The sequence below is a fragment of the Colletes gigas genome, unplaced genomic scaffold, assembly GCF_013123115.1.
Source record: "Colletes gigas isolate AHSC1104 unplaced genomic scaffold, ASM1312311v1 Colletes_gigas_Sc00009, whole genome shotgun sequence".
In the NCBI taxonomy this organism is placed as follows: Eukaryota; Metazoa; Arthropoda; class Insecta; order Hymenoptera; family Colletidae; genus Colletes; species Colletes gigas.
Window position 1 is genome coordinate 4325845 of NW_025106638.1, and position 27771 is coordinate 4353615.

At 36.7% G+C, this 27771-nt stretch overlaps 4 protein-coding genes across 5 annotated transcripts in view; 3 read left to right on the forward strand and 1 right to left on the reverse strand.

The window, feature by feature from the left end:
- Positions 1-859: 859 nt before the first annotated feature.
- LOC122397396 (DET1- and DDB1-associated protein 1) lies at positions 860-3956 on the forward strand. Its single transcript, XM_043396532.1, has 4 exons — positions 860-1000; positions 1374-1512; positions 1586-1647; positions 1725-3956. Exons 1-4 carry the CDS (start codon positions 998-1000, stop codon positions 1830-1832), a joined length of 312 nt encoding a protein of 103 aa, XP_043252467.1. The 5' UTR covers positions 860-997; the 3' UTR covers positions 1833-3956.
- Positions 3957-5561: 1605 nt separating this feature from the next.
- On the forward strand, positions 5562-9637 carry LOC122397372 (DNA topoisomerase 3-alpha). Its single transcript, XM_043396499.1, has 11 exons — positions 5562-5759; positions 5834-6180; positions 6253-6371; positions 6449-6795; positions 6875-7163; positions 7244-7742; positions 7828-8170; positions 8237-8795; positions 8887-9124; positions 9194-9435; positions 9500-9637. The coding sequence occupies exons 1-11, from the start codon at positions 5577-5579 to the stop codon at positions 9538-9540; spliced, it is 3207 nt and encodes a 1068-aa protein (XP_043252434.1). The 5' UTR covers positions 5562-5576; the 3' UTR covers positions 9541-9637.
- Positions 9638-9835: 198 nt separating this feature from the next.
- Positions 9836-10519, reverse strand: LOC122397393 (protein chibby homolog 1). Its single transcript, XM_043396530.1, has 3 exons — positions 10215-10519; positions 10037-10152; positions 9836-9948 (listed from the first exon to the last, which is right to left on the reverse strand). The coding sequence occupies exons 1-3, from the start codon at positions 10396-10398 to the stop codon at positions 9856-9858; spliced, it is 393 nt and encodes a 130-aa protein (XP_043252465.1). The 5' UTR covers positions 10399-10519; the 3' UTR covers positions 9836-9855.
- Positions 10520-10983: 464 nt separating this feature from the next.
- LOC122397382 (zinc transporter ZIP11) overlaps positions 10984-27771 on the forward strand; it is a 36783-nt gene continuing 19995 nt past the window's right edge. Inside the window, exons 1-4 of one of the 2 annotated variants that reach the window (XM_043396513.1) lie at positions 10984-11222; positions 12831-13212; positions 13908-14059; positions 14133-14218. In XM_043396513.1, the coding sequence (XP_043252448.1) occupies positions 11115-11222; positions 12831-13212; positions 13908-14059; positions 14133-14218 (728 nt within the window). In that variant the 5' untranslated portion in view covers positions 10984-11114. The remainder of the gene's footprint in view (positions 11223-12830; positions 13213-13907; positions 14060-14132; positions 14219-27771) is intronic. The other variant, XM_043396515.1, reaches the window with a different exon arrangement.

Consider the following 27771-nt stretch of genomic DNA (forward strand, 5'->3'; position numbering starts at 1 on the left):
ACACTGTTTACATCGTCATTGTTTACATCGTTTGAATCCGATGTTTTTACAATTTTGTATCCATGAAAATTGAAAACAACCAAACAAACATAGGAATGTTGGTCTTGTCTGTTTTCGATGTTTTAATTGCAAAACAAAGAAGAACAGAAACTCTACGACGATGCACCGTTTGTTAAAGTTAAGACCAGTGTGGCGGGCCGCCACTGGCGGCCATCAGTGATCAGTGATCATTGAATACATCGATCAAGAACGGCAGTGCCCTCTTGGGTATTGCGGGCCCCCTATTTATTTAATTTAATATTAAAAATAAAAAGTAATTCAATTCTCGTTCCAGTATCGTATATTGTTACGATTCTCGTCTTTACTATAGTATGTTTTCGAATCTGTACTTGTGTGAACATGATTCGTCTGATCTAAATTTTATTTTTGAGTTTAATTTCCTTGAAATTGTTAATTTTTGCCATAAACTTTAATTTATTGAAAATCCACGCAACAATATCAGTATTTTGAAGGGTAAAATATTAATTCTTCTTCTTGATGTCAACATCGTAATATTATTATACTATACTATGTATACTAAGATTCTTTAAAAACAGTGAATGATGTACTATTTAACATTACGACAAAGATCATTATAAGTTCAAAGAGTTTTGATTGAGAACAGTTATATTCTTCATCAGTGATTACGAAAAATCATGAATCACTGTGAATAATCATCGTAATTTTAAACGAACGTGATCGATTATTGTGATTCACAAGTAGCAATTCTAACCATCACTAGTGCCTAGTGCGTCAGTACTCGGCAAGTGGAATAGGATCTAGATATTTCGAATTCTATGGTTTGGAAAAATGACGGTAGTTGATTTTGCATCAATTAGAGCGTTCTAAACGTTTCTTTAAGGTGTACAAATATTTCGTGAGATTGTGAAGTGGATATGATTTTTTAATTTGACTTTTATTGTAATTGTAATTTATATAATAAGCTTATCGTTTAAAAATGGTAAGATTTATTTTTTATCTGTACGCAGTAACTTTCGTTTTCAGTATAGAATAGTTTTTTAGGTTATATACATTTTATTTTAAATTATTGCGAAAAAAAATAATACTTTTCTACGTTATCTGAACGTTTTGTTTACAGCTTTACGTGATGTTTTTTCTTTTTTCATATGAAAAGTAATTCTCGAAATTTTAAGTTTTTATTATGCGTACAGTAAATAATAAAGCGAGAACGTTTAATTTTCAGATATTTTCGTTATCCTATTTTACTTAACTGAGAGAGAAAACAATTTTAATAGTTAAAATATTGATGTTAATATCTATTTAAAAGTATTGTAACTCTGTAAGTTTTACAATTAAAATCATTTTATGTGCAGTCTGTTGCCGAGTTTTTAAAGGATTTACCTTCACACAATGAAAATAATTTTGCTAATTTTCATACAGACAATGGGAATAGAATATGTATAAAGAAACCTTCTCTTTATCTCCCTACAAAAGATCATCCTTCAGGACAAAGTAAGTTTTTACTTTATTACCGCTTAAAATGATTAAACTAAACATAGCTTATTGGTGCGGTTATTGTTTATAGTTATAGTGACAGAAAAAACAACCATACTATTAAGGTACCTTCACCAACATTGGGACAAAAAGGTGTGAGTTATATATTGAAGAAAAATCTTAATCAAGCGACAGATTTCTTAATATACTTATTATCAAAATTTTTTTAGAATGCTGATAGAAAACGAGATTTTGTATCCACTAATGGTGATTCTGAAGATGATGGTACAACAGTTCGTAGCAAAAGGCCACGTCTTGATCTAAACAATACCCTTTAAAATATATTGCACAATTTTGATTTCCATTACCCGCTGAAATACATTTATACGTGATCGAAACAAACCACAAAAGGAACAGCATTGGTCAAACATAATTTGGGAATACTACGAACATATCTACATGTTAGAAAGATTATTTCAAAACGTTACTTGTAGATTTTAAATGTATAATTTGTGTTTGAATTACATTAACCTCCAAAAATATAGAAAGTACGTTTTTAAATAATATTTCTTTAGATATGTAAAATTATCGTTTACCGGAAATGACAATTTTTGCATTGGTTTCATCTGCTCTTTTCTGTACTGAATTGCTTATCTGAAATTGAGTTAAAGAAGTTGATTCTAGTATATTGAGTAATACATTACTTTGGAATGCACAATATTTAGAAGCAAATGTGTTCATTGTTATTTCATTTTATATTGCTATTATTATTTTGTGGTTATTGATTTGAAAGGAGCAAAAATTTAATCGAAGTAATGTATTTACATTACTATTCACAAAGTAAGTATTAATTTTGTTTTAGTATAAGACAATGTCTCAGAGCATTTATCTTGAAGTAATTTTTTAAATTATTTTGCAATATAAATTTCATATTTATGTTACATAATATAGTGATAAGTTCGTGATATATATTTAGTTTACAAAAAAAAATAGGTGTAACATTGTTAAAAGGCTGAAGCTTTTAACTACGAAGTCCGGATAGAGGAATGGGAGTTTATCGGGGAAGTGAATTGGGCACAAAATTGATCCTCTTGTTCTCAAACGTTTATTATACAAAATGAAAACTGAACAAAAAGTAAAATAAATCAAAGGATCCCAAAACAAAAATCTGAATTTTTTCCGAAACAGTTTCGGCGCCTTTGTCGAATCGCAAGGGCTCGGCCGTTGCTCTCGATCCTGGTTGAGGTAGGCTATGGTTCCTGTGAACAGAAAAACACGGCTATGTGTTAGACACACGTAAACACGTTACACGTAGATACGCCGCGTTCGTTTCCTCGCACCCCTGGCTTCGTAATACGAACGTACAGGAGCGGGGAATTTTCCAGTTCGTAATATACGAATTATTTTGTGGACTGTATATTTTTACAGGCGTTGAAAGAAATTAAACTTCTTTTCTTTGCCGATTTTGCGTCGATTGCCTTGGCCGAGAGTTGCACTGCGAAGCCCGACAGCACGTTGTTCACTGCACGAATGCACTACTCGATGTGATTCGCAGCAGTATTTGAACTACGCGGGGGCCTGACCCACGACTCCGTTACCTCTCCGCACAGGTGCTCCTCTAAGCGTTACACCGCCGGGATCTGTAGAAGTAAGGAGGTGAAGACCGAAAGTCAGACGTCCTAAGTGGACGTCGACCTGACTACAGTGAGCCCACCTGGAGGTACACCACGTAGGTGCCTCCCTTCTGTGTCTCCTCAGCCGAATGGCAATCACAAAGAAGTGTAGACGGTATCCGTCGACCTCTTTGTGTTTCAAACGTTTATACGCTGAAACGACCGTTCAATTCTGCACAGGGAGGGTCGAGCATCTTACAGGTGTATTCTCGAGCCCCCAGAATTTGCAGTATTTGAAATAATTCAGGTTTTGAGTGTACTTGTACGAATCTTGTAGTCTATGTGCTTAATTCGAAAGAATATCTTCTTTCGATTTGCACTCGAGTTCTGGACGGACACGATCGGGAGCCGATGTGTCCAGGGCAGAAGTCGGTGTTAGACTGTGTCGATTGACAGCCGAAGACGTCGCCGTGATACTCTAATTAGTCGTTCCGTGGCGCTGTCTAAATTTCGGCCGTCTATCTTTGTCAGATTATCAACGCACTACTCTCTCACGGTACTGACATTACCAACACCGTTATCACACTCGAATCGAAGGTAATGAACCGTTACCGATGCCAGAAAAACCAATAATACACGCGTTTTTCTATCACTGCTCGCTGTACAAATTCTATTAGAGATAATCTCTTGGTTATTGTATGCTAACAGGATTAACGGTAATTGCGGCCGAGGATAATCGCTGGCATTATGCAATCTTTAAACAAACATAGTACTTTTTATTATTACGTAAATTTCAGTTTTTGTAGCTGGTTTATATCTTTTTGACTGTTACTTAAACGCAGATGATAATCTAATAAAATACTAACCTGTATAACATTTATACATATAGGAAAGAATTTGCTCTCACATGCTTTAAAAAAGATATATATATATATATATATCTGGATAGTATCATTTATTTTATGAGAATAAATGTTAATGTTTACCAAATGAATTATTTCATATTTTTGATATGACAACTCTTTCAGTTTTAGACAAAGAATATTTAAACCTATTAAATTCGAACTTAATCATATGGAAGAATATTTCAACAGACTTCTGTTTTCTGAATGCATAAATGTAATGATATATTACATTTAATATATAAGGTACAATTAAATAAAAGTTAATTACTGTACTTCTTTACGTTTATGTTTATTTTTAATGTATTATGTGTGCAAAATGTCAAAATTATATAATTTAATAGAATTAAAGAGTTGTAAACAAAACTTATAGCGAAGGTAAAAAATATTTGTTTTTCCCTAAAGATTATTTTCTTTCCTTTTTCTACGAATATAATAATCAAGTATTTCTTGTGATCTACGTAGTGACTCGGTACTATTTGATTATTTTACCGTAGTGTATTTGTTGTTTTTGCGGTTGAATCCGTTTGTTTATTTTCACATGTGTCGACATGCTATCGAGGTATACGAGGAGTAAAAGTCCTGCGGGGCACGTGTTTCCAAAAATCGAGAATTGTTACTAATTTAGCCTTTAGGACACTTTAACTTTCGTTTATTTGTAATCAAGAGCTTAAATAAATACAAATATCTGGATTGAAAAAATAGCGAGTTTCGTCAGATGACAATACCATAAACCTATTCACCGAGATAACTACTGAAATCCTAACACTATACAACATCTAAGTCAAATAATAATAATAATAAGTTTTAAAAGTTATAGAATAATAATAATTTTTTTTAATACAAAATTAGACAATATTGAAAGCAAAGTTACTCCGGAAATGGGTATAAATCACGAGATGCACACGTATTTTAGGAAGAAATTTAATAATATACGATTTTCATTATTCACAAATATTGCAAAGAAGTATATTGCTATACCGACATCGTAAACCCCCAATCAGAGATTAGTTTCAAGTCGGTGTTACTGTAGTAGAAATTTTATATTAAAAATATTTTATTTATTATACAATAACTATAGTTAGGTGGTTGAATCAGTTAACATGACTTCATGGGATGTAGATTGAAAGAGGTACACAGCGGTCCATCAAAGAAGTCTATTGTGCTACTGTCTGTATTCGTGAAGTTATATATTCCGCTGATGCGACTAGCATATTTTAACCTAGATTTGAAAAGTTAACACTTTACCTGCCAATAATCACGTTATTCTCAGTGAACGAAAACAGTAAAAGATAAATAATTACGGTGTGAGAATACGGTACGTAATAAATTAAAAATAAAAAACTAAATAACAAAAGAACGAAATCGGAAGTCGTTTAAATAACGCCGACAAGTTATGAGGGAAGAAAATACTTGTGCCGGTAAATGTGGTGAATAGTCCATAACAAGAACGTAAACAATGTAACAAAATGGCGTTACTAAATACTATTCTGGTTTATCACGATAATATAACAATGTTATTTACATCGTATTAATTAAATGTTAATTATCTTGTACATTTTTCATTATGTTAATTAATTTCACAAAGTTGTTTGATATTGTACTATTAAATTCGTTTAAATCAACACAGTATCGTTTTTTGAAAGATACACGTAGTTCTATTAAAGTTATGAAAATCCTCAATGTTGCGGAAAAAAATGATGCTGCAAAAAACATTGCAAGTTATTTATCTCGTGGCGCCAGTAGAAGGGTAATTAAAATTTATTACAATTAAAACCACAGAGAAGTGCTAGGAAATAATAACCAATATTTTTCTTTTTATAGAAAGAAGGATTGTCTCCATATAATAAAATTTATGAATTCAGTTGCTATTTGTGGAATCAGAATTGCGATATGATCATGACTTCGGTCTCTGGTCATTTGTTAAATCACGAATTTGTAGGATCGTATCGAAAATGGCAAGGTTGTCACCCATTAAGTTTGTTCGACGCACCTGTAGTAAAACTTTGTGCGGAAGAAAATTATATAAAAATTAAAAAAACTTTAGAAAGAGAAGTGAAAAAATGCAGTGCATTAATTATTTGGACAGATTGCGATCGAGAAGGAGAAAATATTGGATTTGAAATTATTCAAGTTTGTCAAGCAGTTAAACCTAATATTCAAATATATAGGTAATAAACTAAATGCATATATATATATAATTAAGCTTTGCTTTGTATATTGATAAATTTATTTTTCCATAGAGCAAAATTTTCTGAAATTACACAGGCATCTATAGATAGAGCTCTCCAAAACGTATGCGAACCAGTCAAAGCAATTAGCGATGCTGTCGATGTACGAAGTGAACTAGATTTAAGAATAGGTATATAATAACGCTACTTCATTATAATAGAATTGATTCATTTGTAAAATTATATGTAAAAGAAATAACGCATGTAGGTGCTGCATTTACGAGGTTTCAAACAATGAGACTTCAAAAAGTATTTCCTAGAAATCTTGCTGATATGCTCATCAGTTATGGCAGTTGCCAGTTTCCTACACTGGGATTCGTAGTTGAAAGATTTTTAGCTATAGAAAGATTTAAGTCAGAACCATATTGGAAAATAAAAGTAATGGATGTTCGTGATGAACTGTCTGTGGAATTTAGGTGGATGAGAGGAAGGTTATTTGAAAAATTACCTTGCGAAGTTTTGCTAGATACATGTCTAGAACAGCCTAATGCCACAGTACAACGTATCATAAGTAAACAAAAGAACAAGTGGAGGCCACTGCCATTGGACACAGTTGTATGTATTGTAATTCTAGTTTGAGTAAAAAAAAAATAAGATATAATTTAGTTTCTAGTATTTTATTAAATAAATTTAGGAACTGGAAAAACAAGGTTCTCGCAAACTTCATTTAAATGCAAAGGAAACTATGAAAATTGCTGAGAAATTATATACCCAAGGTCTTATTAGTTATCCACGTACAGAAACAAATATATTTCCAAAAGAATTAAATCTTGTTCCCTTGGTAAATCAGCAAGTAAATAATTCAGCTTGGGGTAATTTTGCTCAACGATTAATAGAGACAGGAGTGAGTCCTAGACAAGGAAAAAAAAGTGATCAAGCACATCCTCCTATACATCCGACAAAATGTGCTGGCAATTTACAAGGTGTGTATGCACACTTTACAATTATTCAATTTGTCAGGAAATATTTTTCTATTTCATTGTAACTAGTTATTTAATAATAGGTAATGAAGCTAAAGTTTATGAGTTTGTGGTTCGGCACTTTTTGGCGTGTCTTTCAAAAGATGCATTAGGACATGAAACAACGGTAGAGATTAATATAGCCGGTGAAAAGTTTATTGCTAATGGGTTACAAATTATCGAAAGAAATTATTTAGATGTGTATATTTATGAAAAATGGAGTGACAAAGGAATTCACATGTACCAAGAAGGGCAGGTTTTTAGTCCGACTAGTATAGATATGGTACAAGAGGAAACATCTCCACCGCGATTATTAACCGAAGCAGATTTAATTAGTTTGATGGACAAATTTGGTATTGGTACTGATGCTACGCATGCAGAACACATTGACACAATAAAGTCACGTCAATACGTTGGTTTGACGGATGGAAAGTATTTAATGCCTGGGAAACTTGGAATTGGATTAGTAATGGGTTATGACAATATGGGATTTCAAATGTCAAAACCAAATTTAAGAGCCGATTTAGAAAAAGATCTTAAATTGTATGTTAGTTTAATTACTTTTTTAATAATGCTAAAATTGATTTAGTACTTAAAACAAGTTTTAACTTTATATTTTTACATGCAGGATATGCGATCGGCAAAAAGATCCAAAAGAAGTGTTGCAAACTCAAATAAATAAATATCGCGACGTGTTTAAAGTAGCACTGGAACGTGCCAATTTAATCGATAATGCTTTAGCGGATTATCTCAATGAACAACCTATGGAAGCAGTAGAAGTACAAATTAATGTTCCGTCTGAGCAAGTTATCTTCAAGTGTCCGAAGTGCAAATTAAATATGGTACTCAGAGACAGAAAACAAGGCACAGGAAAATATATTGGTTGTATGGGGTATCCAACATGTAATAATGCAGTTTGGTTTCCTCAGACAGTTGAATCTGTCGAAGTTCTAGATGAAGTTTGTTCAGAAGTAAGTACAACATGCTATACAATATTTGCAATTTCAATAATTTATAACTCATAACGTTATTTGTAGTGTTCGGGAAATATGCATAAATTGAAATTAAAATTATCTAGAAACGCTTTCCCAATGTATGGTACTTCTTACATAACCTGCATAGGTGGTTGTGATCCTTCATTCAATGAATTACTAAACATAAGGAATGAAAGTATCAGAGTTATTAATCGAAGTAATGATACTGGTTATGATAGTATGTTTGATGGATCAAGATCAACCGTCCTTTCAAATCCACGAACAGTAAGAAATAACGACATTCGCCAACCTCCGGTTGAAAATAGGACAAATTTATCTAACAATAACACATCTGTAGGAGTTGTTCAAAGTCAGAATAGAGGTCGTAACAACACAAGTAGACCAAGAAATAACAATACAAATACTAAAAAACGAAAGAATTCTAAAAATGATGACACATGGCTTGATTCAAGTAATTATACTTCTTCAAGCACTAATGTAAATTTGCCAAGTACACAACAAAATGCAGCATGGGGTGATATCAATAGAGATGCTGTTATAGTGTGTAAATGTCATGAAAATGCGATTGAATTAACAGTAAAGAAAGATGGGCCAAATCATGGTATAGATTTTCTGAATATTTATCTTAAAATTTACTATAATTATCATTTCATTTTATTATTGTTATATAATTGTTATATAACATATTATAGGAAGATTTTTTTACAAATGTGCCAAACCTCAAGGTGCAGGTTGTGATTTTTTTCTTTGGGCGTCAGATAGCGCGCCGGAAACGCAAACTAATGTCAACAGAAATTCAAATCATACACAAATTGCAAATACAAGCAGCTGGCCGAGTACTTCTAATGCTACTTCTAATATACGGGGACATTTTAATGCATCCACATCATCGAATGATATTAAATGTCATTGTAATCAATTAGCAAAAGAGTAAGTAAATATTCGATAAATTTTTTCTGCTCCTGTCATTATACTAAAAACAATTTTTTGCACTTGTAGGCGGACTGTTCAGAAGGATGGTCCTAATAAAGGACGTTTATTTTATTCGTGTCCAAAGCCTATGAACGAGTCTTGTAAATTCTTTCAGTGGGCAGACGAAGACAATTCAAATCATAATCAAACGTTCGGAGAAAGAAATAGCAGCACATCTAGGGGAAAAGGACACGCGACACGTAAAAATGTACAAAGAAAGCCTCGGGCTACTGGCGGTAAAAGAAAATGCGGAAATTGTGGGATGGAAGGTTTGTATTTTATTTATGTTTTATCGTAGAAATTGTTGAGTTAAGATATAAATTTTTCTTTTAGGACATACAAGAAAAACTTGTCAAGAAAATGTAATGGATTAATAGAAGGAGAAAATCGTTGTTCGAATATAATTGAAAAATTTGAAAATGGTGATAGAAACAATTATTTTTGGTATTTTTTTTATGATAAATTAATATCTTTTTTTTTAAATACGCTGTGCCTTAAAGTATCGTACAATTTGTATATACAAATCTGTGTGTGTGCGTGTGAGAGAGGTGCGCTCGAGCACGAGTGTATGTGCGTACATTAACATATTAATAAGTTAATGAAACCGACATTCTAAATGTACGAGTATACATTTAGTTTTGAATACAAAAAGTGTCACACTGTTAAACGTGAATTAATATATATTTGTATCAAGATTCAGTGCCTTTATTGTACACTAAATTTCTTTTTAATCTACCTAGCTCTTCTTTTTGCATATGAAATTCTGCTGTTGTCTGTGTCAACTATAGAATACATAAGAAAATTAATATTAAACATTAACAATACTAAATATATTTCAAAATTAGAATAGGAAAATAAAATATTAATAACCATATCGAGTAGTACTTCAAATTTTAGCTTCAACAAGTTATTTTCTTCTTCCAATCTTTTCATTTCTTTCTTTAATTTTTCATTTTCCTTGTAGGTTCCTCCAATTTTACCAGATTCTAGAAAAATATAAATTTTTATAAAACGTTCCTAATATTGAAATTGTATTACAATATTTTACCTGGAATCCATAAGCCTGACTCAAAAACAGTTTCATGATCACCCAGTTTCAAACGTATAGGACCAACATTCGGTCCAAGTTCTTTTTCAATTCGCTTTGGACTCAAATCTTTATTTATTAAAAACACTCCCACTTTTCTTGTTGGCGTTTTCTTAGGAGAGAATTTATTCGAAAACAAGGGCATTGTATATACCAATGATTTGAGGTTAACGGTTTATATAAACATATAAGTAAAATATCTGTTTATGACGATCAATATTTGTAATGTACAAATGAATCTTTCTAACTTTAAAATCGTGATGTAGAAAACGGTTCGATTTCGAGGTTGTGTTTAATTATATTAAAATTTATTTCTAAAATAAATATACATATATTTAACAAATGATACAATAAAACAGGATAACAATGTTACTTTGTAACAATAGATTCATCCAAGTTGGATTGATATTCTATTTATGAAGAACATAGGCATGCGAGTCTCGACTGCTCGAACATTTTTACTTTCCGATCTTTTAGGTTAGGATGGATCTTTTACCCTAGTTTGAATGAATAACTCTTCGTGCTTCCGTTTCAAAAGCATCGTTGCTTCCGTGTCATGAAAACTTCGTTCGATGTACGCTCTGCTCTATACACTGTCCGTGCTATTGCGAAGCTTAAGTAACACCATCTAGCGTTTCAACTGCACACTAACTAGGTAAAAGTTTGTTGGAGGAAGAGAAGGGCAAGGTAAACGTATTGAAGGTAGTGCCAGTGGTGGTGGTAGTGGCGGCTGAGATAAGTACGGGAGATTGAGTGTACGTCAGTGAGATTTTGCCCTGTAAAACAGTTTCTTATGTTCAGTTCATGTTATAGAGGTTCAGTTGTATAGTTTGAGGCGTCGGGAACTTGACGATTAGTACAATGTTAAGGGGTTATTCGCGGATTACACAGGCACTATTGGGTACGTTATTTACATGGGCCCTTACCGCAGCGGGTGCCGCACTCGTTCTTATGATTCGAGGAAAACAAGTAAGTTTGTATCTACTTTCTTTTGTTTTAGTTTGGAAATCGAATATACATGCAAAGTACTTGCTCTTCGCCACGTATCTATTGATAGTTTATCGGAGACAGGCGTATTTCGTTCAAATCTTTTCTTGTATAGTATATTCTAACCTTATCTGATTTTGTTGTACTTACATATATTGCGGGAACAACTTTTTCTTTGAAAATGTGTGTATGGAATTGTCAGTCGCTTATACATTTCACGATGTAATCGCGAGTACGATATTTACAATACTTATTAAAATATTTTGTTCGTGACGTAATGTTCTGAAAATTGCTATATTCAGTGAGCATTCAAGGTAAACACAAATTCTTGATTCTTGAAAAGCGTGACCTTGAAAAAAGATTACCAACCGACCATTATACATGTTTAAATCGAAGGATTCTTTTCTCTTACACGTTTTTATGTCATCAAAAACCAACGAATATATTTACAGTCTGTGTATTATGTTACAAGAAGTAACTAATATTTCTTTTTTGTACAAGAATTTGCAAACTTAAGCGGTATATAAAACTTGTTCCGTAAGCGCACTGTAATCGTAAACGAGATTATCAGTTCTACGATAGTATATTGTTTCTGCAGCGTATCGTCGTTAACTGATATAACATTTAAGTATTAATTAAATCGATCCAGAATATTCTTAATATTTATAAAAACCACGATCGATACAATACACAAATTTACGCGTTAATATGTAAAATACGGCTACGAATTTCACCGTTATCTTTTGCGAATAATATTTGCGTTTCTTAATTTTATGGAAAGTTAATAACACTTGTTCATTATTTAAGTTTCACCTGATAAGATTAATTGCGTATTAACACTTTAACTACCGTGTGTGTTTTATCATCAAAAGATAAACAAACCTTTTATATATTTCAATACGTTACACAATAAATAGAAACGTGTACAATTTTTAAATATTTGATCCGAACGACATATGTGTACACGATTCTCGCACGGCAATTAATACGTTAATTACCGCGAACAGACGTTTTTCTTTTATGTTCGATTAAAAAGTGGATCGTAACTTATCGTGAAAATGATTATTTCTACTTTCCAAATTAGTTTTCACCATTGAGACATTGAAAAATCGTATTGCAATCCGTCGTTGTTGATCCAATTTCACGCAAGTTTAAACGATTTTCTCGCGCGAATTTTGAAATGTAGGAAACCGTGTGGAACGTACCATTCGTCCACGAGAAGAAGGCGCAGCGTGTTTACATCCCCACTTCTGTTGTAGTCCGCTGACTCACAGACATTGGTCGAAAACGATGACGAAGGTCGGTGACAGCCAATCAGCGGACTGCAGCAAGAGTGGGAATGCAAACATGCTATGCCTTCTTCTCGTGGAAGGACGATAAAGGTATCGTGTCTACATCTCCACTCTTGCTGCAGTCCGGTGATTGGCTGTCACCGATCTTCGTCACCGTTTTCGACCAATACCAGCAAGTCAGCGGACTGCAACAGAAGTGGGGATGCAAACACGCTGCGCCTTCTTCTCGCGGAAGCACGGTAGGATATTCACGGCAAAGAACGGTTATAAAAAAAAATGTTATCGCATTTTGTTGCAGCGTAAGCTTTTGGATGTCAGCCTCGGATTCGCGGCCGGTGTGATGATAGCGGCAAGTTATTGGTCGTTGCTAGAACCCGCTATTGAAATGGCGACAAAGAGCAAACTTTACGGAATGGAGGGCGAATATGCGTTTGTACCAGTCGGAGTTGGATTTCTTATAGGCGCGGCCTTTGTTTATGGGACGGACGCGTTGATATCTTCCCTTGGCATTCAGTCCCCCAATGTGCTTTTAGCTATGCAGTCAGTCGGTACGAAAAAAAGACGCAAGAACTTTGCAAAACTAAAGAGTGACGAGGATTTAGACGATTATGATCCATATAGCAACGTACAGATTTCCGATGGGAAACTATATACTCAAATTGAGTCGACCACCATCGATGGTATCTCATTTTTTTTTGTAACACCCAATTCTCTCTGTAGGCTTGGAAAATGGGATCAGTTCACGATATACACACGTATTATTCTGTATATGCAAATGTCAGCGTACACTCGCCCCTCTTTGCTTTTTCAGCGATCGGCTATGCTCGGAAATAAGCAGTTTATAAACATATTTTTTTCCATTACTGTTGTTACAGTAAATTATTGCTTATTTCCGAAGTATGCTTTGTTTTTTGTTAAGTGTATTGTGTCTAACATTTTGTATTGTGTGAGTAGTACCTAGTGAATTCCTTTGTTAGTGTCACCAGCTTTACACTTTAAGTATGCAAGAGATGGTTGCACATGCATGGGAGTATTCTGTTAATAGTATGTGGAACTTACAAACACAGAATTAGGAAACTAATTAGGAAACTAATAACCAATTATTCTAATGCATCGCATAAATCTATAATCATTAGAATGTATCGGATGTGTGGTTTGTGTTTCTAAAGTTCCATAATTCTAGAAAACTGATCTTATTAATCCTGCCTGCAGATCTAATGTGCAAAAATTTTAAAAGAGGATACTGGGTTTCAAAATCGATATGCTTTATTACACTTTGTTTTAAAACACAGAAAAAGGGGAAGGCATGATTTGTTTTTGGAAGTAATGGGTTAATGTTGTACTATAACATTTCTAATGATATCACATTTTTCAGGTTTCAACGATCAACATACCAGAAGACGTCAAATTGCAAATATAAATAGACCGGCGGAACAAGGAGAACTTGAGGAAATTTATGAAGGTTTTAACAATGAACGTACAAACAATCAATGGAGGAGAGTTTTACTGCTAATTGTTGCTATAACGGTACGTACAAATTAATTAAATAACGTAGCAAGTTTTGCGTGTACACGTATAACTTTCGTGATGTATGTATTAGGTGCACAATATCCCAGAGGGACTTGCTGTTGGAGTCGGATTTGCTGCAGTGGGAAGCAGCGCGTCAGCAACCTTTGAAAATGCACGGTAAGCGATACGTTTAAGTTACTTCTAAGAAATACCTATGTAGAAAAACGTTTACATAACGAAACCTTTACTAATGGATGAGAGAATGTTCCAGAAGTATTTCCATGTCCTACGATTTAAGTTCCGATGCCACAGGCCATAGTCGGCTGAGCGTTCAAAGTTGCGCCAATCGTACACGTCCTATAATATGTCTTTTTTAGCGATATAATAGTATTTTATTGTTTTCAAATTTGCGAGCCTGATACATACTGCTCGTGTTTGGTCCGATCGACGTATGGTTCTAACCCCGTGGTTTTCAAGTTTGGCCCGATTTCTTTACCACGAGTTTCACACATCGTTGTAGTCGAAAGGGTTAAATGCGTCGTGTTAATGAATATTTAAGTAGAAAAATATTTATTTTGCGTACGTGTGTCATTTAGAAAGAGTTATATCTATAACACTTCCGAAAGCAGTTTCCATAGTGGAATGCTTTGTGACATTGATTGCAACGACTACGCTTCAGCGGTATTTCGATCAAGACTTTAATGCGCGTAAATTGAAATTGTTCGCTTAAATCAATCGTCCCTATTCCATTCATTAGAAGAGCCAGATAGGTTAAGTGCAATGCTAACGGGATAATGGATTTCAGTTATTATTAAACGATTAAAACGATCGCTTCGACGACCGCGAAAATGCTTTGTTTTAACCGCGTGCATTCTTTCTGAATTCGTTGATCTTGATTTTGGTTGAACGACTCTGATAGCTTGTGAAACTGGCGAAAAAAAGTTTGAAAATTTCCCTTCGTGTTTTGCGAACGCAGAAAGCAGAAAAGTTGTTATTCCCGGAGATACGACGCGATCGCAGAAAGTCGGATTATAGTCCGCTAGAGGGCAGCAGCGTAAAGTCGCGAGGCGTCGGCATGGGTTACGGGCTCATTGCGTGATAGGAGGTCCCCATGAATGAGTTCTATGGTGGTCGGTTGCGAGTGCCAGCCGCAGGCGAAGTTTATTGGCAGCGGTTGGTGCCCGAGGCGAGGGGGAAGGGCACGTGTGGCCCTGGAATTCAACGAGCCCTAGGCGCCGCGCATTCCATTCCAGCTTCCCGCTTTCCCCGCTCCTCGTCTCCTCCTCCTAGACTTCTCTCGAACTCGCTCTCTTTACCGCCTTACGCCTTTGACTTTAGAACACGAAGACGATGCCCGGCGATGACGTACAACACACATCGAAACGGTATGACGTTGATTTCATTTCTGCAAAAGCCAATCGAACTACGACAAATCTTATTTATAGAAAATGTCAATCATAATCGCTTGCTCCCTCATCTTCGACCTTTCCCTTGTTAGTCTTCGTTTTCTTACCCGTTTTTTTTGTTTCTCGCGAAGATATTCTGCTAGTTTCCTACATCTTACTTAACGAATTCGGTCATCGTACCAGAAAGTCTCGGACAAGCAAAAAATCGGAATTGTAAAATACAATGATTCCGGACGAACTAATAAGTGAGGTTATACGAGTACGATTTTGTGTTCTCGACGTACTTTTTTCGAGAGAATCGAATTACTTTTGAGATTGTACCACGTATTTTACAACATGCTGTATGTGACGCAAAGGATAGGAGGGGATAACCGCGATTATGATTATTATCATGGTTAAGGAGGTGCACGTGAATCGACACGTGCTCGTAAATAGTTATTTCCGATTCTGTTGGTCGAGGATCGTCGTTTGATATACATGCACGGTTGCACCGCGATTCGTGGAAGTAGTTCTGCAAGCTATAGAAAAAGAGAACGCGAAAGTCTACTGTTTCTATTTTTCCAGTCGCGTGCGCTTCTGCGCGTCTTTTCGCGCATTGCCAGCGCGAAAATAAATGGCACGCTCTTAGCGATTAGTCGAACGATACGACCGAAGTCGGCGCTGCTTTCGCAGAGGACCGTGTCAGGTTTGAATTCCAAAGCATTCAAACGACGACGCGTTGAACGTCGGACGTTAAGATCACGAGTGTCGGAAGCCCATTAACAATCCGTAGAATGAATGAACCGTGTCGGTGTTTTTTTTTCTTTTTTCGGTCGCACGATAATTAAGAAATACAGACAAGATGTGTTTCAATCTTTGCTTCGCGTTTCTCAGATATACAGAGAGTCACGGCCAAAGTCGTACACCACGTCGTTCGTCTCGTAAACAAGTTTAGGAATAATTTGGAAAAACGAATGATTTTGGTTGGAAATTATAGGGGTTTTTTTCCTTTTTAGTAAATAATAGATTCTCTATGGGGTTGAAGTCCGGAACTCTGTGCAATCCAAAATAGAAATATTTATCGCTACGAAGCAAATTTTTTGCGCACTTAGCTTTGCGTCCAGGGGTTTGATTATGCATATTGATAATTTGTATTATTATGAAACAAAATGTATTATACAGGGTGTTCGGCCACGCCTGGGAAAAATTTTAATGAGAGATTCTCGAGGCCAAAGTAAGACGAAAATGAAGAATACCAATTTGTTGACTAAGGCTTCGTTAAAAAGTTATTAACAATTAAATTCAAGAATTTTAAATCGTTCTGGAAAAATTATTTTCGGTTGCGGGGATCAATTACGATCATTTTTGGTCGTTACACATACCCTCGAATTCCTACCCACTTTTGAGAAAAAAATTCGAGAAGGTGTGAAATTTTTCGACGAAAAAAAAAAATTTCAAATCGTTCTGGAAAAATTATTTTCGGTTGCGGGGGTCAATTACAATCATTTTTAGTGAGTAGACATACCCCCGAGATCCTGCGCATTTTCGAGAAAAAAATTCACTACGGGCGGAACTGTAAACGTTAATAACTTTTTAACAAAGTTTCCATCAACAAATTGGTATTCTTGATTTTCGTCTTATTTTGGCCTCTAGAATCCCCCATTAAAATTTTTCCCTGGTGTGGCTGAACACCCTGTATAATAAATAATCCACAAAACCCGGAATTAATCGCTCTTTAATAACCCGCAAAAAGAATCACAAAGAAACATCTTTTTTTCTTGCCTACAAGGTAGAATGGACCCTTAAGGTGTAAGACCACTGTAAAAACCTGAAATAAAGCGTTTTTTTTTTGAATGGATGGAGAAGTAAGAGAATAATAATATTAAAAAATGTTATTAACCATGTCGTTAAGTGTTATAAAAAAAAATATTTATTCAAAAATAGTGCAGAATGACAACGCTGGAGCTATTCTTGCTGACTGACGTAATTTTGTATCTGGAAAAAAAACAAAAAATTGTCTCTTAATCTACATGAGTATAGCTAGAGAAATACGTAGGGGATTTTTGAAACATTAATTTTTGTGTGATTGGCGAGCATTTGAAGTAGAAAGTTCAGTTTTGTACAAGAAATGGGGCAATCATTTGTCAACAAATAATGTTAAAATTAACTTATCGAAGATCCTCTACGTATTTCTCTACCTATACTGATGTAGATTAAGAGAAAATTTTTTGTTTTTTTTCCAGACACAAAGGGCCCCGCGCAGATCTTATGGAAAATGGCCCCCGGTTAAATTAGTTGAATCTTAGTTTTTTATTAGTCCATGATGTCTTGATGAAAAGTTCCAATGGGCCCAAGCTCGTGAATTGAACAGTTTTCGAGATACGGGGGGGTCAAAAGTCAATAATAGTGCGCCTTATTCTAGACTACCACGTTTGAGCATATTTGAGAGTAAGAAGCACTGTTGTACACTGTACATTTATTTGGCCCCTTAAAACTCAGTAGTTGTACTGTGGGTCCTTAAATATTACCCCTTGACCCTCTGACCCTCTGACTCCCATTCAAGAGACAAAATAAAAAAACACCAAAAAGGTGTAACACTCAAATATGCTCAAACGTGATAGTCTAGAATAAGGAGCGCTGTTATTGACTTTTGATCCTCCGTATCTCGGAAACTGTTCAATTTACGAGCTTGGGCCCATTGGAACTTTTCATCAAGACATCATATCGAAAGTTCAGCTAATTTAAGGGCCATTTTCCATCAGATCTGTGCGGGATCCTTTGCGTCAGTTAAACTGCATGCTGCAGAGCGCCTCAAATTCAAAACACGCCTCGGAAGAATGGCTTCAGCGTTGTCATTTTCCACTAATTTTGAATAAATATTTTCTTTTAACACTTAACGACATGGTTAATAACATTCCTCTTACTTTTCCATCCATCAAAACAAAAAAAATCGCAAAGAAACACTTTATTTCAGGTTTTTATAGCGGTCTTACCCCTTAAGGGGCCATTCTACCTTGTAGACAAGAAAAAAAAGATGTTTCTTTGTGATTTTTTTCGTGGGCTATTAAAGAGCGATTAATTCCGGGGTTATATCTTTTTTTAACACTTAACGACATGGTTAATAACATTCTTCAATATTATTATCCTCTTACTTTTCCACCCATGCAAAAAAAAATCGCAAAGAAACACTTCATTTCAGCTTTTTACAGTGGTCTTACCCCCTAAGAAAACAGAATGCGCGTAAATCGGTATTTCGACTGCGTCTCTTCTCGTGGAAACCTTACTGTAAAATAACGTTTCTTCGAGGGTATTTTATTTATTCTGATATTCGAGACAATAAGCAAACCGACGTAAAGTCAGTATCGCCCAAGTTTCCCGGTTATGAATGAATCGTCGGTTTGGTCCGAAAGATGACCCCGACCGATAGCAAAGTCATGCGTTGCGTATCGCCACGCAGCGGTTCGTGCTGTGCGTACATCGTTATCGATGCGCGTGTTCCTTCAGGCGCCGTATCGTCGTCGACAGAAATCTTACGCATGAAAAATAATTTTTTCAAACGAACCAAAATTGCTTCTTTCTCTTTGTTATTTTCAATTCTAAACGGTTGTGATTGTAACCTTCCCATAAGCACTACGAAAGTCGAGGAACAGTACGCGCAAGTAGCAATGGGGTCGTCGAAAGGAATCTTACGCATGGGAAATAATTTTTTTAAACGAAATTGCTTCTTTCTTATGGTATTTTCAATTCTAAACGGTTGAGATTGTAAACCTTCCCGTAAGTGCTACGAAAGTCGAGGAACAGTACGCGCAAGTAGCAATGGGGTCGTCGAAAGGAATCTTACGCATGGGAAATAATTTTTTTAAATGAAATTGCTTCTTTCTTATGGTATTTTCAATTCTAAACGGTTGAGATTGTAAACCTTCTCATAAGTAGTGAAAAAGTCGAAGAACAGTACGCGCAAGTAGCAATGGGATCGTCGAAAGGAGTCTTACGCATGAGAAATAATATTTTTAAACGATATAGCTTCTTTCTTATGGTATTTTCAATTTTAAACAGTTGAGATTGTAAACCTTCCCGTAAGCACTACGAAAGTCGAGGAACAGGACGCGCAAGTAGCAATGGGATCGGTGTTGAATACGTACTACTTGCCATGTGAACTTAATGACAAGTATTTCGCAAGCACATTAAACGAAACATTTGCAATTTACGAGGGCCATTCGATCCCAGCGATACAAATCTCCGGCATCGAATATTGAACTCGATCCGTTTCGCCGCTAATTACGAGCAGAATTCGCGATAGCAGGCAACGATCGGCCAAAGTAATCGGGAGGTCGCGTCGAAGAGAAGATCGATCGATTCGCGATAAAGGAACAAACGATGGAGTTCGCTCCTCCCAAGTAACACGACCTGTTTCGAGGAGCCGGGGCCGCAAGCGTGCGTCGTCGTTCGGAAAATCACTCAACCTTGAGCATTTATCGACCCAGCATGCCCTTTTGTAGCCGAACTCGTTCGTAACGAGCGACATTCCACTCTCACGATGATTGCGATTAAGTCCGTGTTCGTGTCCCGTGCTTATTTTCAGAGGTACCAAACCAACGTAACACTCTCGATTAACTATATTTTTCACTTCGAAACAATAACCGATAGAACGTGAGCCATACTTTGAGCTCCATTTCCCGTCCACGTGAATCTTAAAGCCGATCGCGGTCTACCAGCGACTGTCGCCTAACACTAGAACTAACAAACCAGTCAAAATGACCCATTCGTAAATTCTAATAAAACTTGTAAAAAATTTATTCGACTGAATTTTTGAAAATTTATCGTAATTTTCTAAAAGAGAATATATAAACACTTATTTCCATTGCATTATATGTTTCTTCGCGTATCTATCGTTTCAATTTCTTTGGTACAAATAAACACACTATAATTGTCGGTAGTTCTAGTGTTATTAAAATCGTACACCTAGCGGTTGAGCCGATATCTTTTCAAAAAAAAAATATGAAAATTGTACTAAATTATTGAAACTCGTATGGAAGCATATAGTATAATGTTTCTTTATTTGATATACAAGAATAGAAAAAAACCTTTGGTAGTACTCGGTAAATTAAATAACTTGGAACCTTGGAAAAATTTAGGCACCTACCCCCTGTCGATTTTTCTTAAAAATTTGTTTTTCATTTTTAATAATTTTATTTGACGCTCTATAGAAAAGTTGTCTAATACTGTTTTGTAGGTACCTATGAGCTGTATTTCAGAAAAAAGTTTCATTGAAATATATTCACAATCGTGGGAGTTGTGGTTTCTTGAAAATTGGACTATTTTTATGGGGTTTTTCTCACTTTATGGGGTCAAGGAACAACTTTTCGAACATTGTTGGAATTTCTACATATTCGTCACCAAAATACGCGTTGTTGGACTCCCGAAACATTAAAATCTTCCAATTCGTTCGGGAGTTCTGACATTTTAAAGTTTCAAGGGAAGCATTTCTGGCCTCACATTAGATTTTCGATATGGAAATTTTTTTCTCGAAAATGCGCAGGAATTCATGGGTATATGTAATGACCAAAAATATTAGTAATCGGCCCTTGAAACCGAAAATAATTTTTTTAGAATGATTTAAAAAATTTTTTTTTTTTGTTTAAAATTTCAGCACCTACTCGAATTTTTTTCTCAAAAGTGGGTAGGATTTCGGGGGTATGTGTATTCACCTAAAATGATTGTAATTGACCCCCGCAACCGAAAATAATTTTTCCAAAACGATTTGAAATTTTTGAATTTAATTGTTAATAACTTTTTAACGATGCCTCGATCAACAAATTGGTATTCTTGATTTTCGTCTTATTTTGGCCTCTACTATCGCTCATTAAAATTTTTACTATAGGTAGCCGAACACCCTGTATATCCTATTGTATGTATATGAAATACACAAAAACATCAAATGTCCTATAATTTCGTCTGGTAGTATAGTTATGATAATTGAGAGTTCTGTCGTTCACATTGGAGAAGTTTATATTTAGTATTGAAAATATCATGATCGGAAGTCGGGAAAGCGTTCTAAAGACGAAGAAAAACATTAAAATTGATATCTAGATTTGTTTTGTTAGAAAACAGCCTGTAATACGCTATATGGCCTACCCTGCTCCCATTTCATTATTTCTATCAATAGAAATATGAATTTGCATAAAGATTCGCAGTCCAGTTAATGATAATTGAGAGTTCTATCATTCTTATTCGTAAAGTTTATATTTAGTATTGAAAATATCGTGATTGAAAGTCGGGAAAGTGTTCTAAAGATGAAGAAAAACATTAAAATTGATATCTAGATTTGGTAGAAAACAGCCTGTAATACGCTGTATGGCCCACCCTGTATAGTTTATGAACGGCGCAGAAAAAAAGAACCTCGAGAAAGAGATCGTTGCCACCGCGTCCCGGTCAAGGAAAACATCGTCGAGACACCGTCATGGAAATGAATTTTTACGTAACGGGCCGCGTTGCTAGCTCGATCGGTTTGGCCAGGCGCACACGACGCGCCCTTTCCGAGGAAAAGTAATTCACTCCCGAGACGGAGTCGCGGAACGGGCCACAAGTTCCGGTCGAAGCGACGAAAGAATCATGAATGAAACGTTTCGTTGTCTCTCTGCTGAGCGCGGGCTCGTGTCAGTCCTCGACGCATAGCCAACAAAGAAGGGACAAGAAATAGAGCGGGAAAAGGAGAAAAAAGACGCGCCCTCCCGGTAGGTAGGAGTTACGGGGAGGTGGACAGCCGATAAGAATGACGATATTTGCACTCGTAAAACGCTTAAGGAGATCGGGCACTGAGTCACCCTTAGAGTTATGCGGATTTTTCGCGGAATCTGGGCCCGCCGTTTCCTTTTTTTCCCCCGCGTCCAGCGTGTTTCCCGCACGACATGCAGCCATTCCCCGTCGACGTACGCTCGCGTCATTCTTTATTGCGCCGCAAAAATACCTGTTTAAGGTTTATGAACCGCCTCTGTTCGTCGTCGATCCTTTATCGCTCGTTGGCGTTTCAGCGCGATCGCGCGAGGCGATCCGTGCCCGCGCGTCCGTTCCGATTCGGAGAAACGTTCGTTTACTCGATCGTGCGCGTACGTGCGCGCCGAAGACTAAATCGACCATTGCCCGGTCAAGTTTTTCTCGTCGTTTGTTCGCTGTGCCTCGAATACCCGCGATAATTCTCGGGTTTTGCGGGGATCGATACTCGCCCGATAATCGCGCGAGCTCGCTCGAAACGATCGAAAAGGGGAACGGGGGCATCCATCCGATTTGTGTACGCGCCGTCCCGTCGGAGTCCTCGTTAGTCGTTTTTTTATTAACGCGATGGTTAGCAATAGAGGAAACGGCGAGGAGGATAAAGACGAAGAAGGAGAAGAAGAAGGAGGGTGAGAGCGATAGCGTGCGTAAAAACAGAGGAACTACGGAGTGCCGGGTTGGCGTGGCACGTAGATGAGGTGGTGCTATGTTAAACATGGCGCCGGACAAAGCTGCCGACGAAACCACCTCATTTCAGTGCTATCCTCCTGCCTGTCTTATTATATACCGACCCACCAGTGCTCACCGCACCGCGGCCCCTCTCTGTCCTCTTGTCTCTACTCCTCTCTTTTTACCTCCCCTCCCCCCGCTCTCTTCTCTACCTTTTACCCTTTCTCTCGAGCACTATCGCTGCCGTCTTTTTCCGTCTTTGGCTCTGGACACTGGTTGCCTTCGGTTCCTTCTCTTTTCGTTTACCTTCAAAGCGTTATAGCGCCGTCTACCAACTACCATACAACACGTATAACCATCGCGAGAGAGCCACGCGAAGTTTGCAATTTGTTTAGCCATCGTGCTATATACCCGGCTCTCTAGCGGTAGTATAATATTTTTGCTCATAATCGAACGCCGCGACTACGATACCTGTTGTCTTTACATCGGGTTTACGAAACGTGTCAATTTCACGGATTACGGATTCCAAACTTGACCGGTTAACTGTTTCGACTTCTTTGGAAAACGCGTGTCTAAATTGCGTCGCACAAATTTAGCGACGACGAGTATACTCGTCAAACACAGAGTGTCGTTCAATAAATCCTTAGAAAAAGATAGGAAAACAAATTATTTTAGCTAGAGTTTTTTTTTATTTTTCATACATAATCTCCTTTTAGCTTTATACATTTTTCCAAGCGTTTCTCCAACTTTTTTAAGCCGTCTAAAAAGTAAGATTTTGGAAGGTCCTCAAGGTAGGCATCTGTTTGAGCGGTGGCCTCCTCGTTCGACGTGAACCATTTTCTTAAGTTTGGAAATAAAAAAGAGTCACGTGGGGGGCCAAATCTGGTGAATACGGTGGATGTTGTAATAATTCGACCTTTAATCCCATGATTTTAGCTATCGAAACTGCACATCCGTGCATTGTCTTGATGCAACAGGAAGTTCCTTGCTTCGATCGACAATAAAAATGAAACCATGTTTGATAGTTGTCTAGTGAGTCATGTAGCTTACTAACAAACCATTTTCGATGCCACGAGCGCCAGGTCTTGGATTTTCTACGGACTTATTGAACGACCCTCGTAGATTGCAATAAAATGACTTTTATTTTTTTATTTCATTACACAAATTTATTTATTTACTTAAACTAGCATTAAAAAAACATGGAAAATCAATTTCTTACTTTTTACGGGATCCTCATCCCATTTTTTATTACCAGGTGCGCCACTTACTACATAGTCTAAAACAATATACAGGGTGTTCGGTCACTCCTAGGAAAAATTTTAATGGGATATTCTAGAGGCCAAAATAAGACGAAAATCAAGAATACCCATTTGTTGATCGAGGCTTCATTAAAAAATTATTAACAATTAAATTGAAAAAATTGAAATCGTTCTAGAAAAAATATTTTCAGTTGCGGGGGTCAATTACAAGCATTTTTGGTCAAAAGATATACCCCCGAAATCCTACTCAATCTCGAGAAAAAAATTCGAGTAGGTATTGAAATTTTTTGGTGAAATTAAAAAATTTCAAATCGTTCTGGTAAAAATATTTTTAGTTGCAGGTGTCAATTACAAGCATTTTTGATTAAAAGACATACCCTTGAAATTCTACGCAGTTTCGAGAAAAAAAATTCCTCGCCGAAAATATAATTTCTTGCCAGAAATGTTTGCCCGAATTTTTATGCGAATCTTTAAAACATCATAACTTCTGAACGGATCGGAGGATTTTAATGTTTCAAACGGCAAACAACGCGTATTTTGGAAAAGAATATGTAGAAATTCTAACAATATTGAAAATGTCGTTCCTTGACCCCGTGAAATGAGAAATACCCCATAAAAATGGTGCAATTTTCAATCAGCCATAACTCCTACAATAGTGAATATATTCCATTGAAATTTTAAGGGGAAATAGAGTTCATAGATACCTATAAAAAAGTATTGGACAACTTTTCTATAGCGCGTCAAATAAAATTACTAAAAATGAAAAGCAAATTGTTAAGAAAAGACGAAGTAGGTGCGTAAAAATTTCATATTATTCTGGAAAAATTGTTGCATTTCTTGCATTTTTTTGACATTTGTAATTGCTGATTGATATACAACGGACTGTAAATATCCCCATAAAAAAAAATCAAGCGAAGATAAGTCCGGGGAACGTGCTGGCCATTGTATTGGTCCATGCGTGTTAATAATGCCATCTTGAAATGTATCATTATGATAATTTGTAAGTTCTCGTGAATTGTGTGCTGGACAGCCATCTTGTTGATAGTACAAGAGTATTACTAAGAGTATAGCACATAAGTATTTCTCTTTTCATGTTGTTGGGAATATTCTCCATCAATTGCAGAAGTTTCTCACGCAAAAAGTGTAAATATCCAATTAATGGTGGACACCTTGTGTATCCCAGTTAAAAGAAAAACCACGTTTTAATGTAACTGTCAACGTAACGGATTTCGATAAAAATCCGTGCAGCGAATGTTCGTGAATCTAAACGACAGATCTCGTCGAACATACACGCGTATACGAGTTTCGAACTTGCTCTATTCTACGACGATCGTTCATTTTCGTAACGTATGGTTTTCACTGTTCCCTTAATTGTTGCACTTTGTACTCAGCGCTTATCACACGCGGAAAGCCAGTTCTGACGTGTGTTAATAGCGACGGAAGTCGGTTACGATATAGGACTTCCCGCTTAGCCTCCGTGCATAGTATTATAAGTGCACGTGCGCCATGGTAGATACAATACCGGCCGCAACTCGGAACCTCCTTCTCCGCAACAAAGTGCCTTCCGTTGTCAACGGATTTCGCCTGGGTAACCTGTTCTATCGCTGGCACTCGACGTCGGCCAATTCCATGCAAACGGAACTCTTACTGCAGGGATTAATGTAAACGCGACACGTTGCGCGCGCAACCGAAGGTCGACCGATACGTGTCTCGATACGATCGACGCAAATGAACAAATCGCGGCTCGTTTCCTATAAATGTCATTACGCGATTACATAAGGGATTGCATTAACCGACCGCGGAGCGAACCAAGGCTCTCGAATCCAGATACAGCCTACCAAAATGATGCGTTCGTTGGATTGGATCTTGAACGACGAACGATCGGATATATTCCCGTCCGTTCTGCGTACGATCAGTCAGGCACAGCCGTTCACGGGACGAAAGATTCTGAGAACTGGATTCGCGAGACATTCTCTAGGCTAGCGACACGCCGATACTTTTCTCGTCTCGTGTTTCGCGTTCGTGCGTCGTCTTCTCCTCTTCCTTTTGCTAAATCTCGACTCCTTCCTGCTTTTCGTCATTCTTCCCGGGTGTTTCTTCTGTGAATTGCAGATTAGTAAGTAAATTCTGTATTCGAGATACGTCTGAGAATCGTAAGCGCGAGAACGACTAATACTTAGGAAGTAGAGAAATTTTCGTAAAATGGCGGGAAAAAGGGGTCGATCGCGGTGACACAAGATGAGAGCACGTTTGTCATCGCGGCGTTCTCCTTGTTCTCTTCTCTTTCACCCTTGTCGATCGTTTCTCTGTCTCCTCTAGTCGGTTAATTCGTTTCTCTTTCTCTGGCATCGGACGATGCACCGGCGCGCACGGTGCAGCGACTTCGCAATGCTTGGAATGCGGCGGCATTACGCATGCGCGCCGCGTACCTTACTCGGAACAGACGAACAGCCGGATCCGTTATGCCTCTCGACGACGACCTCAGGATTATCTGTACAGACTATTCGACAAACTAGCGTGTTTTTGCAAATCAAAATGTCCGACAGATGTCCCACGTGTTACCTACCCGCGGAGTTGTTTCTACCTTTCTGTGTCCCCGGTGGCTCACGGTTGGACACCTGCTTTTGGAATCTCGCTCGCGAATGCGCCCTCGATTCGGTGAGCCTCCTTACCACAGAATGCGTTGCAATTAGTGGCGGGATTATGCTGCGTATACAGGGTGTCTCGTCAGAAACAGGACATCTAATTATCACTTTTAGTTTTTACGAAAGATTTATTGCTATTCGAAAAAGCGATCGAGTTCCAAAGAAAAAGTTAGGCAGTGGAGTGGTTGAGCAATTGTCCTTTAGTTATCTTAACTGCAACGAACTTTAATAGGTCTATCGGTCCGTGACTTTTGTAATGGAAAGTCTTTGATAGATACACATACTTTTCTATAATCTTTCCGTTTGTTTGAAGCAACACGTCGTAAAAAATTTACCTATATACTGATAGTTGGACCTTAGTAATCTGATGACAAGTAGACCTTGGACACGTATCTATAGTACATTGATAGCGTATCTTTTGCCATCGGTGAAACAAGAGGGACACGGAGAAAGCATGTTTGATTTTAAATTGTGAGCGTCGATCTACACTCTATTCTTGAGTGGATACATATTAATTTCTATTGTAAGATAGTAAAGAAAACGATATGCACGATATATATTTACAGTGAGCGTCAATATAAAGTTAACATTTAGAATTTTCAACTTCTCTTTTAAATAATTATAAAGGTATGAAGGTATTCAATTTGTCTTCTATAAAAAAAAAGTTCCTTTTTCTTGAGTCAATATGAAGTTAATATCTATAGATATCGATAAAAATTTTTCCTTTTCTCCGTAAAATGAATACTTTGTTGAACTTGCCGACTTTCCCAACGCCATATTGCTAAACAGCGATGCCAACATAACCAAAAAAACACAAAACCAGGGGTGTTAACTTTATATTGACTCAAGAGCAAGTGACTCTTTGTTCTTTGCGTTACAAGTTTGTTTATTGTTAACTTATTAACAAAAAAATGTATAGTTTTTACAAGAGACAACTTTTTCCTATTTTCTTTCATACCTTTTAAATTACTTCAAAGAGAAGTTTGGAGCGTTAACTTTAT

Coding starts and splice junctions, on each gene's coding strand:
- LOC122397393 (XM_043396530.1), bottom strand. CDS start 10,398: ATGCCCTTGTTTTCGAATAAATTCTCTCCTAAGAAAACGCCAACAAGA. Junction 10,153..10,214: donor GTCAGGCTTATGGATTCCAG/GTAAAATATTGT, acceptor ATATTTTTCTAG/AATCTGGTAAAATTGGAGGA. Junction 9,949..10,036: donor TTGAAGTACTACTCGATATG/GTTATTAATATT, acceptor TGTATTCTATAG/TTGACACAGACAACAGCAGA.
- LOC122397396 (XM_043396532.1), top strand. Junction 1,513..1,585: donor AGATCATCCTTCAGGACAAA/GTAAGTTTTTAC, acceptor TATTGTTTATAG/TTATAGTGACAGAAAAAACA. Junction 1,648..1,724: donor ACCAACATTGGGACAAAAAG/GTGTGAGTTATA, acceptor AAATTTTTTTAG/AATGCTGATAGAAAACGAGA.
- LOC122397372 (XM_043396499.1), top strand. CDS start 5,577: ATGTTAATTAATTTCACAAAGTTGTTTGATATTGTACTATTAAATTCG. Junction 6,372..6,448: donor TGAACTAGATTTAAGAATAG/GTATATAATAAC, acceptor TAACGCATGTAG/GTGCTGCATTTACGAGGTTT. Junction 8,796..8,886: donor GAAAGATGGGCCAAATCATG/GTATAGATTTTC, acceptor AACATATTATAG/GAAGATTTTTTTACAAATGT.